The sequence below is a fragment of the Plectropomus leopardus genome, chromosome 8 (genome assembly GCF_008729295.1).
Source record: "Plectropomus leopardus isolate mb chromosome 8, YSFRI_Pleo_2.0, whole genome shotgun sequence".
Taxonomy (NCBI): Eukaryota; Metazoa; Chordata; class Actinopteri; order Perciformes; family Serranidae; genus Plectropomus; species Plectropomus leopardus.
Window position 1 is genome coordinate 9378214 of NC_056470.1, and position 22195 is coordinate 9400408.

The 22195-nt window shown below is 39.0% G+C and overlaps 1 protein-coding gene across 1 annotated transcript in view; it reads right to left on the reverse strand.

Annotated features, from left to right (window-relative positions):
- Positions 1–982: 982 nt before the first annotated feature.
- Positions 983–22195, reverse strand: part of LOC121946532 (guanine nucleotide-binding protein G(I)/G(S)/G(T) subunit beta-1) — a 41493-nt gene continuing 20280 nt past the window's right edge. Inside the window, exons 2-11 of the mRNA XM_042491135.1 lie at positions 17051–17157; positions 15096–15134; positions 14742–14848; positions 11459–11522; positions 10789–10951; positions 9175–9241; positions 8597–8798; positions 7543–7759; positions 4194–4309; positions 983–3096 (exon numbers count right to left, since the gene is read on the reverse strand). Of these exons, the coding sequence (XP_042347069.1) occupies positions 4203–4309; positions 7543–7759; positions 8597–8798; positions 9175–9241; positions 10789–10951; positions 11459–11522; positions 14742–14848; positions 15096–15134; positions 17051–17107 (1023 nt within the window). The 5' untranslated portion in view covers positions 17108–17157 and the 3' untranslated portion in view covers positions 983–3096; positions 4194–4202. The remainder of the gene's footprint in view (positions 3097–4193; positions 4310–7542; positions 7760–8596; positions 8799–9174; positions 9242–10788; positions 10952–11458; positions 11523–14741; positions 14849–15095; positions 15135–17050; positions 17158–22195) is intronic.

A 22195-nucleotide genomic window follows, 5' to 3' on the forward strand; every position in this document is an offset into this window, starting at 1 on the left:
GACACCTTAACTTTTCATTTGATGCTGGTTAGATGATTCTAACATAGATTAAGTCCCAGAAATAAGGCGGAGTCTGCCATGTTTAATAAACACAACTGCATGTAAAATTGTTGTGCGCATTAAAATAGGGATCTTGACACTTGAAACATGACGTGACCTCACATGAAATATAATCAATATTGTCCCTTAAAGCAAACTACTTGACTCAATATGTCATAGACATGCACAGTATACAACGACAGGACACGGGGGATCAAAATCTGTCACATCAGCATTGAGCATGCAGCGAAAAGTATTTCACCTTCTAAAATAGCACCAGCAACCAGCCATTCATTAATACGTTACAAGCAGGTACATCTTGTTTAGGCCATTTGAGCTTACAATTGAGGCATAGTATTTAAATTTTGTCTTGTGTTTTTAACAAGTGCTTTAGTTTAACAATTCTGTAAAATTATTAAAATCACATTCCACTACTTTAAAACAATATAGATTATGTACCTACAAATTGGTTTACAATGTTTAAAATCCCTTCTTGCATTTTATACTAATATCCAGGAGGGGGCGACAAAAAGTCAGGAAGTATTTCCAAGAGAAGTGAAGATGGAGTCACACTCAGTAAATGTGAGCATACATGTATGTTCTCTTCATGTGAATTTACAGAACAGACACATCGCAATATTACCATCATACTGTGCAGTTTTAATTTCTATCCTCACAGTTATTACACATACACACACACAAACAAACAGGACTATAAGGTGTCCCTTTAGGCATAATTGCTGATGACCAAACTGCATGGCAGCCAGCAGGAAGAGAGAAAAGCAACCATGTGCGAGTGACTATAGAGAGAAGCCAGGCTGGTTCAACAGTGGATAAGAAATTGTTTATTTAACTTGAACATAATTACAAGGAAACCAAACAGTCTGCAACATTCTAGCTTCAGTGGTAACCGCTCTAAGTGAATCACACTCAACACAGTAGGTCATCTCAAACTGCTTTTTATTACATCTTAAATAACAGTACATTTTAATATAGTTTCTATCTTGCATCCAGCTTTCGGTTGTACACTGACTGACTTTAAAATTAAATACAAAAGGTGAAAAGGGAACAGTGGGGGTGCAGAGCTCTACAGTTATTTGATGGAGAAAGAGAGAAAAGGAAAGGGAATTTAATTAATTTTTAATATTTTTTATTTCATTTTATTTTTTGCCAACTCCAGGCCTAACGCACAATTACAGCACATTTTTTGTACAGAATGTCGCAGAGAAAAAACAGAATGGAAAAAATGTCACTACTGCTAAAGAAAGAGCGTCTCTGTTTACAAGGAGAAGGGAACAACAGAAAATTCTGCCATTCAGATGCTGCAAGATTTTTTTTTTCATTTTTTATTAAAGGACAGAAAAAAACCTGTTATAAAATGTTTTTCTTTGTAAGTGGAATTTTGTTTGCTACAGAAGGAATGAAAATGTATTTGTTCCATTTGAGATTGTGTATGTTTAGGTGAATGAATGTACGTATGCATGTGTGTACAATTTAAACATTTACGTTACTTCTTAATTTGTGGAATCCCTCCCAAGTATGGACCAAGTAACCGTTTATGTTGCAGGGTTTGCTTCTCAAGTGCATAGCTTTGACATTTTAGTTGAATCATGTATGCACGGAGTAGCCAAAAACAAAAAGGAAAAAAAAAAAAGAAAAGAAAAGAAAAAAGGAAAATATAAATACCATTGTATTGATATATTCAACAGGTTATTTTCTTAAAGAAAAACATCAAAGGACTTAATTCCATATGCACCTTTTTAAGCAATTCTACAGCATGCGATTCTAAGAGATAACCCACCCATGGCAGACAACCAAAATCTTTTTTTTTTCGTTTTTAACTTAAAAAGTTTCAATATCATTATTTTCAAACATTGATTTATACAACATGTCATTCACAGAGTAGTAACTGCGTTTCCAAGCACGGAATGGGCACCTCTGTTAAAAGAGAAACGTCCGGATTGCAACCGGGCTAAAGTGGAGGTACTCCCTACCCGACCAAATCACATCACCGGTCCCAACCATGGGCAACAGAAACCAGGGAAAACAAAACTAAATTAAAAGAGAAAAAAAAATGAATAAAAAAGAGGGGCGGGGTGGATTATGATCCGATGGGTTAATCTTCATTTAATTATTCTACACTGTTGCCAGACAAAAAGGTGTAAGAATGGTTAAAATGGTTTGTTTTTTTGTTGTTTTTCGTTTTAAAAACGAGCATTCATTATCATAAACAGCATGTGCTTGGTTAGTTAACTTTTTTTTTCTTTAGACATTATTCTATATATGCAAAGTTTAATTTTTGTGCAAACAAAGATTTGTGGACTACACTGGAAAAAAAGAAACAGTAAAAGTATCATGGGACTAAATATACAGAAGGGCCAGAAGTGGCTTGAGGACTCCCTGTTGAAGCTCAATTCTCTCGCTTTGTTCTCCAGTGGGATAAAGCTGGATTTAAAAATGACATGATCTGGAGGTTCATCTAGTTTTCAACTTAAAAACATTCTCTAAAATGTGTAAAGACTAGGAAATAAAACAAAGCTTTGATCCTCGTTTTAAACATTAACTGACAGTTCACTGATCTACTTCTCTTTAACAAAAAAGAATAATGAACACAAAAAAAAGAAAAGAAACGTGGCCAAAAAGCTATTAAGAGTTAGATCACTGTCAAGTAATAACCTTCACTCAGACCTGTGTGTAATGAGGACGCAGGACACGTTTGCTTGGTGGCGGCAGCGGTGGGGTGTTTGCATTTTCACTTACTACAATACCAGACCATGGTCATGGGAGGAATGCACAATTTTCCCCTCCGTTCCATTTTGAAACCACTAAATTCCTCAAGCTTTTTTTTTTCTCTTTTTTTGTAGCTGAATGAGTGACAGACAATTGTGCTCTTTTAAATGAGAAGGAGAGAGAGAGAGAGAATTTTTGCCCTTGATAGTTTTTTTGGGGTGTTTGGAGTCAGTATCATGGTGTTTTTGAAAAGATTGGATATGCAATAAAATCGAACATTGTGATGTTGGAATGGTCTTCCACTCAACTTTGGAGTCCAGATGCCATCTGGAAACAAACAACAGAAAAAAAACAAACAAATTATATTATTATTATGATTATTATTATAACAAATCTCTAACTGACCAGACAGCTATAAAGTTATTAAATCAAGGGTTTGATCAAAAGTGCATTTCTCCTAGTTTTATGCCATTACAAACATTCACAAACCGCAGACAGAAACGGCTCACATGTTTATTTTCTTGTGTTTAACATCTAAAGTCTCGAACTACATCACTTTGAGATTTGACATTTGAGAAGCTATGAAAATAAATAAGGCAGATCTGACAGAAAACAGTCACTGCATGGTAAAAACAAAAAGAAAACATCTAACTGGATGAAAAAAGAGATGAAACACAGAAGCTCTCACGTAAGATCATTTATTTGTGTGAGGCTGACGTGATTTTAAAGGTATAATATGTGGGACTGTCGTTTACTGTTGGTAAACACTCGCCAATGACAGTAAAAGCCAACCCCAGATTCATTCTCTGTGTTTAACCTGCTGTATTTGTGTGTTTTTGTTTGCTGTATTTTGGAATCCTGCTGCTGACCTCCAGGGTTCCCACACATTTTCATGGACAAAATTTTCAAACTTTTCCATGACGTTTCAAGGACCCATAAAAAATTCCCACAAACATTCATGACATTTAACCCCAAAAGAACTGTATAGTACACTTTACTCTGAATGTTGATTAGGCTTAAGCAAAACAGAGCTATGTTATATCTACGGAAAATAAATTCACTGTTATGTTACCTCGTGTAGATTCACCCCGGAAGATTACTGTAGCAGTTTTATAACACACAACAAACTTTCATGTCTTTTTCAAAACTTTTTTATGAATTTCAGGACCGTGGGAAGGGCTTGCTACATCACTGTCTTCTTTTAAATCACTTTTTAAGACTTATTTATATCAAAAGACATTCCTATGATTTCTCTTTTTTTAATTTAAAATCCTATGCCTCTAAATTTGGTGCCTGTGTCATATATGCACCTTAATTCCAAACCCCCAGATGGCAGTAAATACAAACTCTATAGGAGGCTCCATTTAGCTGATGCTGTTTCTGAACCATTCAGCAAAAACTGTTCCTCCCAGTTCATCACTTACCTTCAGACTCTAGTTCCAGATCTTGAGGAAGCTGTCCCAGGACCCTGTTGCCACTGCCATACCATCGTCGGTCACACCCAAGCAGCTCACCCGGTTATCGTGACCAGCCAGGACACCTGCAGAGACAGCAGAGGCTGAGACACAGCAAAAACAACAACAACAACACCTGCTGTCTGATGATAGCTGAGCCTTGGAAAATGGAATTACTGGATATCAGCAAGAGGTGTAAGTGACAAAACAATATGTTTGTAATTTCTACATTAGTGACATGTCTGTGGAGATTCCTTAAGGCTAAAACATGGGGGAGAGCAGACTAGTTCTGATGCCTGCCTGCCTGATATGTTGGTTCAAACCACAAAGAGCAGTCTATATTCCAGATGCCTCTTTCTGAGCTTTTAGACTTATTGCAGGTTTATATTGACCAAATATGCTGATAATCAATATTCCACCTAACAATGGATCAAATAAGTGTGTGTGTGTGTATTTGGAATAGCTTGCTAAGATGTGGTGATCCCTGATCCCTAACCCACTATGCAGTCAATAGCTGTAAAGTATTCATGCCTCCACTGGGGCTCTTCGCTGCTGGAGCAGGTGATGCTCGCCGCACTCCCTGATGTATATGAATACCTTCTATACAGTGAAATAACAAAACCATGGATCTTCTTCTGTTTTGCCTCATACAGGCTCATTATCGATGCCAATCCACTGGCGCAAAAACTGTCTCTAAGGAAGGTGCTCCCAGCTCAATAGTGTTTTAAAAGAATAAGGATGTGTCACTTCTACACGATGGCATAATCCAGTCTATTGTTACGTTATCTGGTGCAGCAGCAGTATCTGACCTGCTGCTCTTTGGTAAAGGGCAATGCAAGCAGTGTTTGAGTTTAACATTGTGGCACGTACCTGTCTGCTGTAATGTCACATTTCAAGCAGTGGTGTTAGAAGAAAATAATGCTCAAAAGAATTTTGCAATAAGAAGTTGCTGTTTTGTAGTCTTGCATACCCTGACCTCGACAGCACTGTGTCTGTGCTTGAGAAAGATCTGGAAGCATCATTTAATCACTCTGCTATGGGGTGAAAAACACTCTGGCTTGTTTTGATTTCTCTTAAGCAATCACAATTGTCCTGGGTAGCGCTAAGACCAGGATGCAGCAACGGTGCCCTTACAAAATAGTGTTGGAGGGTACATACAAAGTGACTGTTAGCATCACATAACCCGACCTAACCGTTATTAATAGGTTTAACCAGCCATTCGGCATCAGTGTGAATTTGTTGAGACTTTTTACAGCTCAGTGCTGGGTGTTCCAACTGTTTGCTGTTGTTTTTTCGGTAGCAAAGGGGATTTTAAAAAAAGTAAAATGAAGAAAGCAAATGGGAGAGCAATATTTTTTCATAATACAAGTTAAATTAGAAAAAGCATGACAAGTGCCTATAAGAGGTTCAGAATGAAAACAAACCTCTACAAATCACCCTAAATGTATTTGGACTGCTGATGTAATTATAAAGCAAGGAAACCTGTGGCAGCTGTACTGTACCTGGATAGGTCTTCATCAAATTAACACGCAATCTAAAGCCTGATTCTTCTTTGCAAAACTGCTTCATTTCAGTCAGGTTTGATGGGGAGCTACATTCACAAGCATGGCAGGTTTTATGTGTTTTTACTGACGTGATGTTTGACTTGCGCCAAATACAGCAGTCAATGTGATGGCCAAAGCTTTGGTAAGATCATCACTAATTTTTCTTCTGCTTTTTCCCTGTATTCCAGACTTGCCCTCTGGCAATCACTAATCCAGATGTCATGTGAGTTTTTTCAGGGATCATCAAGCTGCAACTTGTGAAGCAGCAGGCAGGAAAGAGTTGATGTGTGACAATGTCTCCCATCGTAGCCCTGCAGCCCTGCAGCCCTGCAGCTCCCTCAGGGTGGCCACAGACCTCTTGGTGGCTCGCAGTATTCAGTGTCTTCAATGCCTTTCCTGACAGATATTCAGTTTTTTTTTTTTTTTATAACTATGTTTGGAAATGTTCTGTTGCTTTCATGATGTAGTTTCTGACATAAGAATTGACTAACCAGCTGTTCAACCTTCAGGATAAAGACATATAAAATCAAAAAACTATACCAGGGGTCATCAATTACATTTGTCCAAAGGCCAAAATCTTTCTAAGTAGGCACTGTGGGCGGCAACCTTTAACAGATATTTTTAAAAAAAAATGATTTAAACCATATTAACCTGTAATTGTTCAACTTTTAATAAATTATTGTTTAATAGTACAATTATTTTACTAATTAAAACATAAATGGAACAACATGTTAAAAGAGAGCTATGAGTGTGTCCCCATCCATCCCTGTGTAGATGATACCATAAGATATTTTTTTAACTTCCTAACTTCTTATTTCATTAATATTCTTCTGGCTGGATGGGAGGCTTTGGCGGGCTTGATCACTGATCTATAGTCATATTATTAAAAAGTCTTGGGAAAGCACAGCATAACAGCAGATTTGTATATTGGAATATACTAACACCTTTTACAATTTATAGTTAGAAAGCGCACAATAAATTCATTTTCAGCTAAACAACACATCTTAAATCAACCTGTGATAAATGCCTCTTGGAGTCTTGTAACTCTTGCACTGGATCAATAATCTCTCTTATGGATCAATTGGACAATTCTCAGAAGTTAGGTATTGGCCAGTCATGTCGTCCACCTCCGATGTGACTGAGGTTCCCTTACCTGACGAGAATTTGTCCAAGTTGATGTATTAATATACCCATATTACTGAGGAGGCACTCTGATGGGACTCATGAAAGCTCCATGGTTAGTATGTTATGTTTGTTCACTGTAAACCTGCCTCACCCAGCAGAGCAAAGACCCACACCCGGATGATCTTACAGCTATCACTCTGTGAAGGTCAAAACAATTAGTCTACGATAAACACCACTACTTTATGTTCAGGTATACACACTTTCCCTAAACATGTTTCAGGTACTTCTCCTTCAGTTAGTGATTTTCTACTGCACCTGCACTTCAGGTTGGTGGTGTACTGTTGTTGGTATTTACCCAATATGTCTAAATTTCCAAAACCACCTGACAGCCACTTCTGAAACAGCTGTTCAGGTGTGCAGAGGTGAAAACAAGGAGAGCTCAAAGAGAGCTGCAGATTGTCCTCCACATTCTTCACTTCTGGCTTCCTCCACTGTCTGCCCTTTTGCCTGAGGAGCTGTTAACTCACCAAAAACATGTATTGTGTCCAGTGTCTGTCAGATATGATTTTGGTATGTTTCGGTTTTGGCAGAAGAACACCAGCACAAGATATTCAACTAGCTCTGCTCTTTCGCCCTGTATAGTGGCTTACCTGCACGATCGGCCTTCAAAGTGTCCCAAACATTGCAGTTGAAATCGTCGTAGCCAGCCAGCAGTAGACGGCCACTCTTGGAGAATGCCACAGAGGTGATACCGCAGATGATGTTGTCATGTGAGTAAACCATCAGCTCCTGGTCAGCACGCAGGTCAAACAGCCGGCAAGTGGCGTCGTCTGAACCCGTGGCAAATGCGTTGCCATTGGGGAAGAACTGCAACAAAAGGTCAAAGAGATTTTTAAGTGTTTTTACTTTTGTGCATTCTTTCCAACTATTAAAATGCCTTTACTGCTTCCTCCAAGGAGATTTTGCATTTCTTTGTCAGCGGGATTACGGAAGAACTACTGACTCAATCTCCACAAAAGTTGGTCGAAGGGTTTAGGAAAATCCATTAAAAAAATCCATTTAATTTTGGCGCAGATCTGAATCCTGGGGAGGATAAACAAATTATTTTTCACTTTTGCTAACGATGCGAGTTGGGGCATTTGGCCTCGGTAGAGGTCTGGGCTTTCTGAGTGTCACTGTAGTTTAGATATTGTGTGTAGTTTTTTTTATTTTCCTGAGGTTGTCTAACGTTAACTTGCCACACCTTTTCCTATGCTGTTGGTCCCTAAAAAGCATAAATATGTGACACCAAATCAAACCATTCAGTCATCTCTGACATAGCAGAGCAAATTGATTACTTGTGCAGAAAAACGAACTAACTAACTAACTAACTAAAAACTAAAAACGTTCTGCGTCTCTTTTTGACACATACATTTTGCAGCAGGAAGTTCTACCACTTCCATTCAAATGACACCACTGACACAACTTTGAAAGGCGAACAGTCAAATGCAGTGTCACTGTAAGGGCCAGCATCCACAGAATAGCATATCAAGATGCAGAATAATCGGCATCTTGATACGCAATTTAAAAATTATGAACTAACCCGAAAATACTCTCAAGGAAGATTTGCTTTGACAAAATGGACTTGTACATGCCTTGAATGGCTTGAGACACAAAACCCTGATATATTTTGTATGTAGCATGTAAAAACGTGTGTGAACTTACGCAGATAGCATTGATGTCCGACTCGTGGCCAGTGAAGGTCTGTCGGCACATTCCTTCTCTGATGTCCCAGAGCTTGGCCGAGGCATCGCAGGCTCCAGACACAAACAGCCTGGTGTCGGGCGCCAGAGAGAGACTCATGACATCACCGGTGTGACCGGCAAATGTAGTTGTCTGCTGACCAGTCTCAATGTCCCACAGAGCACTGCAAGTAAGCAGAAAAAACATTGTCAAATTACAGCTGCAATAAATGAAAAAACACCAACAGCAATTTGAAAATTGTGAAGAAGTGTCATTCAAGAAGAGAACTGATTGACCCAGGACTTGATGCTGGTAGCTGTCTGAGTAGCCCCTGTAGATCCAGCACTTGGGGCTTCACTTGGTTTTTACGTTTTACGTCAGTGCTAATTGAGAATTTTAGTGTAAATCTTTGTGACTGATATGGCTATAATGTACCATAAGTTAAAGAAACCTCGATACCTGACTGCATTTTGTTAGACAGGTATTAAGTTAACTTTATGTTGATTTTTTGAGGTGGTAGTTTGTGTGGGTCTTGTCTTGGGTGCAGTATCAGAACTCACCAGGTGGTGTCTCCAGAGCTGGTGACAATCTGGTTGTCATCCAGGAAGCGACAGCAGGACAGGTAACCTGACGAAAATCAAACACACTGATTGAATAGCTCATTCCTGATGGACTGTCCTTTATTTAGTATTAAGAAGTAAAGGCTTCATTTCCTCACTGTCTGCAGAGAGGAAGAAATTTCAATCCAAAATATCATCACACCCTCAGAGAATGCTGTGTGCACTTGGTGTAGGGGAGATGAATTGACTAATTCACTACGAGAAACAAAAAAAAAAAACAAAAACAAAAAAAGCTGTAGGGTATCTCCTGGTTCATAACTTGCTTCCATAATTCATCCTTTACGAGCTGGTAGAGTGTACATACCCCTCCCTATAGCAAGGGAACTAGAACTAAAATGCTGACACACTTCCTGCATCATGTGACACTGATCAGATGAATGCTCCTTGCCTAAGAGCTCAACACTTTCATTAGTTTGAGCTGGGATATGGCTCGACCAGCTCCTGTTTTTATGGAGAGACACAACATGTGACTGGTATCTCTCAGATATGAAAATAATTAGGCTTACAACAGTGCATGAGGTCGACAGAAAAGAAAAACAGTATTAATATTAAACAATAACAAAATGGTTTGGGGTATTGGGTGTAATCTCTTGTAAACACAAAGGAAGAGACAATTGAAACTTAAGTCAAGCAAATTTTTTTAACAATGCGATAGCTGAGTGCTCCGACATGATATTTTGTCCCTCTCTTGTCCTTCTGTAGAAAGCGGTGCATACTGCCTGGGTGAACATGACCCTGCCGTGTGTAATCTACTGATGGAACATTTTCCAGTTACGACTCACTGGCACTTGGGCGAGCTAATGTGTTCAGATCTTAGAGTAGATTTTACATTTCTCAATTAAAATCCAATAATTCATCTATGTAGTGTTAGTGCTAAGCATAGTATAATTAGTACATATCTGCAGGGACAACTGGATGCTACTGAAAATGTTGTGTTCTTGAAGGTTCAAAGACAACTTTTATTGTCCCATTGCCCACAGAATCTCTTCCAACTCCAGACAAATTATGGGGGAAACACTGAACACTGTGTTACGTATACAACCCACCAGCAGGAGATTGAAGAAGGAGCTGGTTGCTGTTAGCGGCAAACTCAAAGAGGAGCAAACTGAAAATGTTTGCATATTTGGGAGACAATGAGGTTTGGGAGCTCCTTACCCTCCAAGGATCAGATCAGTCGTCATATAACAGGTACGGTAGGTGATTGTTAACATGTTTTGCCTGTTGTTTAAAAAGCGCTGTTCGTCACATTTTACATGTCAGACAAGAGGCCAATGCTCTTGTGTTAAACACCACGCCTGTCATGCCTGTTTTGCTTTTGGAACACCTGCATGCTATCTAAAAATCAAACACTGGGGCGACATTACGCTTACGTCGATTGATTCTGTATAAAAAAGCAAATCCGGTGTAAGAAAGAGTCTTTGTTGTGTCCCTATCGTGGGATCTCTGTGTAGAAAGGGTAAGTAACAGTATGATCATGATCTATTGTCATATGAATCTGACCTTCAAGAAAATCTGGGATTGATGGATTCATACTAATAGATACGGCCAGCCTACCTGTGTGTCCGGCCAGCTCACGGCTGACACGCACATTTCCCTCACGAGTCTTCAGGTTGTAGATGGAGCAGATGTTGTCCAGGCCTCCACAGGCGACGTAGTTCCCAGAAGGGGCATAGGCGCACGTCATCACCCAGGAGGAGCGCAATGGGATGGCATGGACCTGGAAGAGAGGAGGAAGATTTAATATTAGATAGTATGCAGTGACAGATGGGAGAAAGAGGGGAGGGCATGTGACAAAGTCTGTCCGCAATATTAACTTAACCTTTCAAGGGCACAATACCTGCTATAAATAGCATTACTTGGCACCCTCGAACACTCGTGAATTATTTTATAATGAACTCAGCACTTTGTCAATCTAAATGAAATTAGCTGCCAGAGCAGTAATGAATATTGGTGACTTAAGCTTTGGTGATCAGGAAACAAACCATTTTAATTTCTCATGATAGTCAACCATACACATTTTTTTTACATGTTTACGGTACCTCGACCCTGTATTCTGATATCAATAAAGTCTTCATCTCCAGTTTATTACAATTTCTCTTTTTATTTGACACCCATCTCCTGAATGATTTTAAGATTAAATGCCTGGAATGCTTTTCCAAACTGCATGCACTGAAAATGTACATACTTAAATACACAATGATGAAGGCTGAACAAGTTTCAGTACCTTGTTTGTGGTGTAGCTGTCCCAAATAATGAGTTTGCCGTCCTGGGAGGCGCTGACCAAAAGCCTGATGAAAAGAAACATGAGATAGCTCAAACTCCGTAACAATTCAAAATCACCAGTCCACTGCCCACTTTGGATAGGCAGCTTTTCATGTAATTGCATTTGACAGTCTAAAAAAAAAAAAAAAACAACTGAAAAAGCTACAACAGTAAAGAAAAATACCTGGATTGATTTCATTTATTCATTTATGTATAATTCTTACATTAAGTGCTTTTAAGTACATCTGTTCACTTTCAATATTTTATGCACCTCAAAAACACAACCTGCAGAGTCTGCGCAATAAGCACAGTTATTCCAATAGGAATTGTTACAAACCCTGTTTTGCATTCTAGAGATAGCTCTCAGGTACCTCTGTGGCTGTGCTCTGCTATCTGGGTGAATCCAACAAGAGTAACCACAGTGACAGTCCCAATACACACAGAAACAGGAAAAGGAGTGAGCACACCAAGGCCTGCTGGGACTATGCAAATCTTAACTACCAGGCTGGCGGGAACGTGCTCATACGTGCATGCTCCTACAGATAATAAGCCAGGTGCAGAATGGTCAGTCCTGGGAATTTTAGTCTAAAAGAAAATGAGGTGTAAAATTCCGGCTTAAAAAAGAAAAAAAACATTAAGCACAAATAATCACAGATGATGTCAGAGGCAGGAAAGTGTACTAACTTCAGGTAAGACCCAAATTGAGTTCCGGTGCAAAGCCAGTGAGTGTGTGTGTGTGCGTGTGTGTGCATGCTTGGGGGTGTGTTTGTCAGCTGGGAGACGATGATGCAATGTGTCGATGTGCTCACTTTCTAGTGAAAACAGAGCTCTGACAACACACACCCAATGTTTAAACAGGCCTGATTTTGAATTCACAATCAGTGTGTGTTGCTCATCACTCGACAGGTCTGTTTGAGTAACTGTGATGCTGTGGAGAGACATACAAATACAAGCAGAGGAGTGTGTGTTTGGCTGTAGTGTGTTAAGCTGAAGTGACAAGCATAAAAAAAGATGATGAGATGTAGAATTTATTCTGACGTTTTCCAGTCTTGTTCTGAACTTCAGCTGATGTAAATTGCTAAAACATATTAAAGGTTTAAAAGAGTACGACTTTGGAGGCTGGAGTTCCTGATGAGTCAAGGTTTATGTGAGAAACAATAATGAATAGGCTAATATCAATAGTTCAGAACAATTTGTTGGTGCCTCAATGATATCACCTTCAAAATTTTTGTCTATTAACTTCATTATAGACGCAGTATTGCATGTGTGCTGTAATGATCATACTACAGCTGCACAATATGTGTATACATATATATATATATTTTTTTTTAATGTCATCACAATGTCAACTTGGGTGATAAACACACAGCGATACTGCACTCTAAATATAGTAACGACATATGAAATGAAATTCTGTCTGTAGGCCATATTTTGTCTAATATGCACCATGCTGTGAACACTCTGGCCAATCAGACAGATCCCTCGCTGTTCAGAGTCTGTCGATGTGACGAGTGCTGTCGTACTACTCTGCATGGCTGAAGGAGGAGAGTGTGACAACGTGAGTCTGGCAGAGGACAAGCTCAGGTACTATGCAAGTCTGACTTAAGAACTGAGTACACTTCTGTTTCCTTTTTCTTTATCACTAGTAATTCTATAATCGCGATATTAATCATTATCACATAATTTCCTTCTATTTTGCAGATCCAGATTATAAGAAAAAAAATCAAATGATAACATAATAAAGAAATCAGGATTGATTATAAAATCCTACACTCTTGAGAAACAAGGCAACTGTAACAAGAGCAGTATTATATCAGCAAAGCTGTAAAAGCAACAACACCAAAAAAAACTTTTGGGTCAACTGTGCTTATGAAGAAATCTTTTCATGTGGGACAGGAGTATGACTCACTGATTCCATGAGGACAGGGGTTATCTAGTTCATTTTTATCACTCAACTCCCTCTTCAACCCCATACCAAGTACTAAATTTGAGTAAAACAAAGATCACTTCTTTTCCACCAGATAACAATGTTTTGTGGACTATGATGTCACATTTCTCACATGCATTTGAATAAAACTAGAAAGGTATCAGGCAGGGAAGTGATCTGGCTGCAGTTTAAGTCAGTTGCTGAATCACAGAATGCAAACCTGTCTCACGTCATAATAGCAAAAGCTGACATAATGGTTGTTTGTTCCAAAAGGTTACCAGCAGTAACAAACTACAATGCTACACCTCTTACAGGAATTTTACATTTTGTTTATGAAACTCAGATTTGTGTTGATTTTGGATCATCAGAATTTTACCCCCGATTATTTAACTCAATATATTATCAAACTAGTGAGGGAAAGTGGAACCAAGTGATGGTTTTTCTTTCTCAAACTGCTGGCGACCCACCACAGACTGAATACAAGTAGTGTCTTCGTAGGGCTAAAAATAGCTGACTTAGCCTAGACTATGGGTTGAAACATCTTCATGTGACCTTCTTTCTGGGTGGCTGAATCGCAGCAGGTAGTCTAATAAATACCCCAACTCCTCTGGGAGGTAAAACATTAACAGATGAAACAAACAAACAGGAAGAGCTGATGGTGGGTAAACACAGTGGTAGACTTTCTTTAGTTGTACGACTAAAAGGACATCGAGGTGACATAGCAGTTTGCAATGGACTCTCTGTGGACTGATGCACAGCAGCACCACAGTGATTAACTTGTTGGTTGCCGAGGTGAGAGGAGTGTACAGCTCTGGGGAAAAGGCTTTCTATGTGAAGAAAGGAGTGTTGCTTCATCTGCTTTGGCTATCTAGCCTCAACACGGCTCTAACAAAGGCTGACTCCATTTTGAGTATTTTCCCTACCCACATACCCCACACCCAATACACACAAACACAGCACAGAGTCACAGCACAGTGGACATACTCAAAGACAGGGTGACTGATGCATACCCAATGTGCATTCAACAACAAATGCATTACCTATTGTGCATGTTCACAAATATGTGTTGAATTGTTAGAGCACTGAGTATATGTTAATCAGTTTGTTTTGGGCACAAGTACAGAAAAAGACCTGTCTTTGGATGATGGACTGCGCTAATGTGGAGTGTCATGGTTTGAAGAGGACCCTCGGGAGAAGTTACCAGCACAAAGACAGTCAAGCTTGCTTTTATATCCATTTCCTGCATCTAAGTGAGGGGGGTGGGGCTGTTGGGATGAAATATTTCGTTAATGGACAGAATGAAGTTAAATGTCATTACCTTGAGTCAGTGCCCCAGTGCATGGCATAGATTTTAGCCAGATGCCCCCTCAGTGTCCGTCTAGTGCGCATCTGAATTCGGCCAACAGGGTCGATGTTAGCTGTGATCTAAACGAGATTAAGATGAGCGGAAAAGTCACTTTCAGACTGCTCTATAAACTTTCTGCAAACTGCACTCAAACTTCAAGTTGGTACAGTGAGGCGGCATTTCTATTTATTGATAATTTAAAGGCACATTAAAGAGAATGCAACTCAGTATAAATACCACCCACAGCCAAACATCAAAGTCAATTTTAGTATATTATATAATAGATTTAATAATAGTTAAGTAATGAATAATGGTGAGTTTTCTTACCTGAGACAGGGTAGCATCCGCACACGCTTTCCTGGCATCCTGAAACAAAGCAGTCACATCTGTTTTAGCCCACAAACTCTTTACAATTAGTTCTATATCAGTGAATCGATTGGTTCTGTCTCGTAAACCTGACCAACCAAAAAAAAAACCATATTGTGTTTATATAGCGTTATGTAATGAAAAAGTATCGTTTTGGCACTTGTAATAAAATTCGCCACAAGAATAACTTGTCTATGTCACAAACTGGTACTATAACATGGGTTAAAAGCCAGTAAACTCTACTAAATCAATGTGCTATGTCAAAATAAGTAAACAAAGATGTCTGATCTCAGCATATCTGTGTTGTGGCAGTGACAGTGACCATTTCAAAACTAAAATCAATGTCATTGAGCAAATGTGGAGCAACACAGGTGAGGAGAATAACAGCATTTTAACTCTAACATATAAGATGGATTATTATTAGATGGTCACTACAATGATATTAATGAGAACCAGTGGCTTGCAGACAGCTTAATGACGCAGTAATCAACTGTGAATGTACACTGGCTCATAATGGAATACTGTCATCTTACTTTACGGTAGATGATTTACAAAACTGTGGCACAGCTGGGAAATTTGTAGATATTTTATTGATATCGGGATATGACGCTAAGTATCGTCTTCAATTTTGAATGTGTTGTCTTTTCCGGGTTTGAAAGGCTGCATTACAATAAAGTGATGTCATTTTCTGAATTTAACAAACTGTTCTAGCTTTTGTAATATTTGCCTTTACCCACTGCATAATCATAACTGCATTAATGATTATTTATCAAAAATATTATTGTGTAAATATTCTTTGAAAGCACCAATAGGTTTCTACGATATTGTTGCAAATTCATATTCAGGTATTTGGGAAAAAAATATTGTAATATTATCATTTGTCAATATCAACCAGCCCTAATTTTAGGCAATGATTTCAGAGAATCTGATCTCTTGAGCCAATGACAACATGTATTAACTTACTGTTTGTATATACTGTCACTGGCTATGAAACCTGTGAAAGTTTTTTTTTTTTTAACACCAAATACTTGATCAAGCAGACCTTAAGGCCCTTGCACACTCTGTTTTTTTTTTGCCTGAAATCGTAAAAAAAAAATATATAAATACAATCTCATGTTGTGTCAATCATGTCTGCACACTGACTTAAAGTTTTGGCCGTCATTAAAATTTTAAATTTAATTTAAAACAGGCTCTATTTTCTTTGTTTTTCGCATCTATCAAAAGACTCAAGAGAGAGTTGTTTGACCAAGAATCAGAGAAAAAATCACTGCAGCAGGACACATCCATAACAAAACAGAGGAACTGGTCGCACAGTATCATTTCTCTACTCAGAAAGCTCACTTTGAGCCGGTCAGATAGTAAAATTCAGGTGGACATTGATGAAGAAGAGGACAATGATACGAAGGATGTGGACTGTTGACAGAGAGACAGTGTGGAGACAGAGAACGAGGACAGCACAGTCCCTTCATCTAGCCATGGTGCCTAATGCAAGGTATGGGGAGAGTGGAGACAGAGGCAGTGGAGCAAATGCATTTAAAAAAAAAAAAATTGTGTCATATCACGAATTTTTGCAACAATTTGAACAATAAAACATACTGAACTCAGTTCGCAAGGTTTCTGTGTGTAACATGTTTGAAAAAAGGAACCTGGGAAAAAAAGGACTCTGTGTGCAAAGGCCTTAACAGACTCACTCTGAATGGCTGAAATGGCCATATTTTTATAATGTCAATTAATTGAGAAGCATCAACGCAAGAGGCTTCTCTGAAGAAAAAAAAAACATCTGTTTTCATCAACACCGGTTTGAAATATCAGTCTCTAGAGCACAAAACATACTTGACAAGATGTCAATCTGAACATGTAAACTAACAGAGCAATGTAAAACAAACAGGCAGACTGGAGGACTTTGAAGGACTTACTCTGATCTGGTTCTTGAGCTGCTCAGCCTCCTGGCGTAGCTGATCCAGTTCACTCATTTTCCTCTGCTAATAGTGTGCTTCGCTCCGCCGCCTAGACTCTTGCTGATCTGGAGGCGACAAGAAGCGAGAGGCTCAACATACATACCACACACTGCTCATTTCAAGTTGGTAATAATACATAAAATGTACTTTTAAGTAACTTATAGCCATTGTTCATCTGAATACTGGTGCTCCAAATTACATATTAGACCTTTGCCAAATGTAAAGACATTATGTGCTTTGTCTTCTGTGGTGAATTTGTGGACATGATAACTAAAACAAAATGCAGCGGAAGACGACACAGTCTCTTAAATCCAATCTGTAAGGCCCAGACGGAGTCGCAGGGAATCACAACAGCCCAACACTTTCTAGACAGCTCAAGACGTGTCCTTGCCAGCTTGAAACTGTTACCTAGCAACAAGCACTCGGCAGCTACTTTAGGTTTAAGATAACAATTTTGAGGATGATGTTGAATTTGTTCTCTCTCCCCCTAACAAACGATAGCAAACCCTCGGGCAAAGATTTGGCCACACTGGGCAGCTGATAACCATTCCTCAACAGCCAAGCAAAAATAAATAATTAAAATAATTTTTAAAAATTCCACTTGGCCAGACTGGAGCGACAACATACCCTGTACAGATTGTCAAAAGAAACAAGGATGAAGAGTCCAGAAATGAAGGAAGCAGAGACGCAACGCAGACCAAGAGACCAGCTTGGGTTTTGTTGAACTACTGGAACCCCAAGGTGCTCAGATGATGGGACAGGTTTGACGACGCTGTCAATGCTCTGGCCTCTGGACTCTCCTCCAATGTCATCCCTGTAATCCTGGGACACAGTTGATTCAGCTCCTCCAGCCAAATCCGGTTAAGACAAAACCTGCTGATGATCCTAAAAGCAGTGGCTATCCCGCTGACCCCAATCCTCTGGTTGACGCTCTTAGCACAGACACTTTCACTACTCCATAAAAAGACGACAATTCTACTTAAAAGAAAAATACTATTGCTACAATTGTGAACTCTGGCTTACAGTCGTTTGGCACGTTGGATACTGATGGAAGACTTAGTGTAATGGGTGCAATCATGACTACTTTAAGTATCTGTATAAGTTGTCAGGAAAAGTTTCCAAAACAGCTGTCCACAGAAACTCCAGGATGATTTCTAATTTCACTGACGGCATCCAGTAAAGTGAATGAAGTTTCTTCCTTTGATGCTCTCACTTCTTAATCATTTCAACAATCAATTGCCCTCACAATTTTATAAAACTAAATTTCCTTCAAGGAAAGACTAAGTAACATTACTGCCCATCAAATAAAAGCCAATTTTAATACCATTTAGGTCACAAGCACACCTTACCTCCCTGTTTCTCTGGGTTTCAGTAAAGGTCCTTTGTCCTGGGGAGTGTCGAGACCTTCTGAATGAACACCTTATCCTTCAAGAGCTTCACCTCTCAATAGCTACCTGTCACCTGATTGGCCAGTGCTGCTAAATGGGTCTGCATCTAAGCAAGGCGTCTTAACCCCTAATCTTGGTGATAAAAACATCTCATGGTAATATCACGGGCTAATTCTTGTCTTCTCGGTAATGTAATGTAACCTAGCAGTGGCCTTTTCAACAAAAGCCATCAGTTGATCAACAACTTTTAGAGCCTGAAAACACACCATAATATAACACCTAAACATTTGTAAAATGTGTATTACACCAAGGTTATGTTTCACTGGTTGATGAAGTCTAGATTGGGGTGATTCATATACACTGCAGTGCATAAATAACTCAACGGCCGCACTTGTACTGCTGACAATTCTACCTTCACGTCTAATTATTACATACCGTAACAGCTAAAATAATCTTGACCCTAAAAACTTGTATTACAATCTCACAAGGTCGATTCCATTTTTTGTATCTTTGTCTGAGTCAATGTTGATTTTTTTTTTTGGTGGTGAGTGGTTTTTGCCAGATATAGCACTAAAAATTCAGACATTGCTGGTGAATTTTTGTTTTAGAACACCTTCTGACATGGGCATCTCTGCAGGGGAACAATGCAAACGCGACAGTTCCCATAAACATACTTGCTCCTGAGGTAGTTTTCCCATGGCCCAGGAACTATGGGGGTGGAGTCTGCAGTGCTAAATGTTGCCCACTGGTCACACAAGCAGTGTGGCTGCTGCAACAGGTGAACAGCTTCCATTCTCTCTGCAGAGAAGCTCTGGTTTTGGCTTTTGAATGACTATACAGAAGAGTACATAACTGTATAATGTGTTCAGGCAATCCTGGCCAATTTGTCAGAATATATACCAGGTGTTTGGTTCAGGTGGTCATTACTCAAAAGCAGATATATACAATAATCTTTACCAATAAAAGAATGTACATTGGCATAACATATCAAATTAACTACAGTCAGAGAGTGCTCTGGGAATGAGTCCTAAAACATGGAAATAGGTTAGCATTTTAGCACTCCCAGTGACGTCATCTTTAAGTCTATAGATTTATTTAATGGGTTTTTGGTTAGATGCCTAAAATAAAGTCTGTGGTTAACATGTGCTTAAGAGACTTTTGCATTTTGTTTTATGACATAAAGTACATTAGTAAATACCCCATTCGCGCACGTTTAAGCTTTTATGCATCTTAAAAGACAGCTGCTAACAACTGGCTGGTTTAGATGACATAACGTCATCATGCTGAACACTGCTTTACAGTCAAGCTAGTAGTTTGTTTATAGCCTAACGTTAGCTCTTTAATTATGGTGATTGTATTTAAGCTTTTGAATCATAAAATAGTTGTTTTTCTTTAACCACAGATTTTATTTTCAACAGTAATCCAAAATCCAATGGAAAAAACCCACAGGCTTTCTGAAAGGGAACAAGAGCGATGCTAACTTCTGCATTGGCCTAAACAAAAATCCTCCATTGAGCTCTTTAATTGATTGCAATTTGCGAAAACTCTGCAATCAACAACGGCTTCAAGTCTACAATTCATGTAAGCGAGTAAAGGCTTGATATCTTTCCTGGTAATGCCCTGCCAGGCCTGTAAATTTTTTTCTTTTTTAATGGGCTTTTTGTCTTTTCTTTTAGCTTTTTCAAGTAAAACACATGCTCTGTTGGGCTGAGGTCAGGTGATCGATGCAGCCTGTCAATAACATTCCACCTCTGGGTCCTTATAAAAAAGAATGTCTAAAAATTGTGTCAGACTGCTTTGTATGAATGAATTACAAATATTTAAACTGATTGGTCTCCGTGTTAAAAAATAACCAGGCCTCTAAAGTGCACCAACTCCAAGATCTGGTTAATGTCTAATTGATGAAATGTAGAAGAATCTCTACTGACAAAAACATGAAATAAGGCAATAGTCTTCACTGGCAATTAGTATTAGGAGGTGTGATTCAGAAGATTCTTTTTCCCTGTGCTGCTGGTGGGAGTGTTGAAACCACTGGCAGCCCAACAGATAGAGCCTCGACTTCGCTGCCTTCTCTTTCTGCCAGCTATTTTTAGAGAGGTGGTGGGGGAGGAGGAGGAGGAGAAAGAGGAGGAGGGAAGCAGACTTCACATTTTCCAGCCACTCCTATCAGCTCCGACATCTCGAGCACAACACAGTGACAAGGAGAGAGGAAGTGTAATTTGACTCCACACACACTAACACACTTCACTGGTATTTCTCCTTCCCATACAGCAATGTTCATGCGTGCACCATTCAGCTCCACACCATACCAACTTAATAGTGGGCAATGTGAGCTTCTTAATCAGAGAACATTTTTTGGTTTTGTTTTACAGTGCACAGGATGAGAAACAGAATAATGCGACTGGACCTCTCTACTATAATACATTTTAAATAAAGTACTGATAAATAGGAGCGCTGCATTTGTGTATTTCAGATAGCAAATTTGAACAGTAACTTGCACTAAATTCAAACCTATATAAAAATGTAAAATAAATAAATAAATAAACTATCTACATTTAATTAAATTATTTGATAGTTCTGAAACCATAAATGTGCAGTGCTAAGGAAAAGGACAACAAATGAAAGGAGAACTTATTAGACAATATGTCCAATTGCGTCAACCTACACATACTGTACTATTAACAGTAATCATCAAAATGGATCTCTGATAACTACACTAAGGAAAATATTATCATTTAATTAATTTCAATAAAGTATTTGTTTTATAAATCAAATGAAGGACATCTTCACAAAAACAAAAAATGACTGGTGGCTTCAAAAACACATTAGGGCAGCAGGTGTAAAGGGATATAAATCACAGGATGGTCTAGTGGGGTGTGGTGGTAGAATTTTGGGGTAGACAAAAGGCTCCACCCTGATGACATAAGGAGTCGGCTAGGCATTGAGATGTTCTGGTGCACAAGAGGATAGAGGCAAGAGAGGCAAGCTGGAGGACAGAGCCAGATTAAACTAATGAGAGTGAACAAGCAGAGGACAATTGGGAGGGGAGCTGCTAATTAACCCCTTGGTGAAGGGGGAGCAAGGCTCGGTAAGCTTCCCAGCATTAAACACTGAAGCGGTGGAGGCCGACACCTACTTGGCCCTGGATCAGCATTCCCAAAATATAGCTTTTCTCATCTGGTTTTCAGCAAAATACTCAACAAATGAGCATACACAGTACAAAGTACTGTACATATGGTACATGGAGTAGGCACAGAAAAAGCCACACAGAGTGATGGAATCCAGTACAATAAGCCTCCAATAAATTAAGCCTTTGTGAATTGAGTAAAGAGAAACTAAATAAACGCCCCACTGTGTGACAATATTTTCATGATTATCTATTTGAGGTGACTGACAAGTACAACAAACAAAGTTAATGTTCATTGTAAGTTAAGAGGTTTTCAAAAACAAATTTCTCCTTGGATTCCAATTTACTTTAAGCTGTTGCATTGTATTTTAGGTCAGACCCATACTCTGAGATTTTGTCATACCATGTATAACTGGAATACTAGTCCTGACTACTGTGGTTATCCTTTTTTGTCCAAAGCAAGCTGGCTAAATACAACAATAAATCTTTTTCTCTGTTTCGGTCTTCTAAAAAGTCCAAGTTTTGTCTTCAATGAACTTGAAGCTTGATTTATGATGATCTATTATGAGACACAATGTAACAACAGTG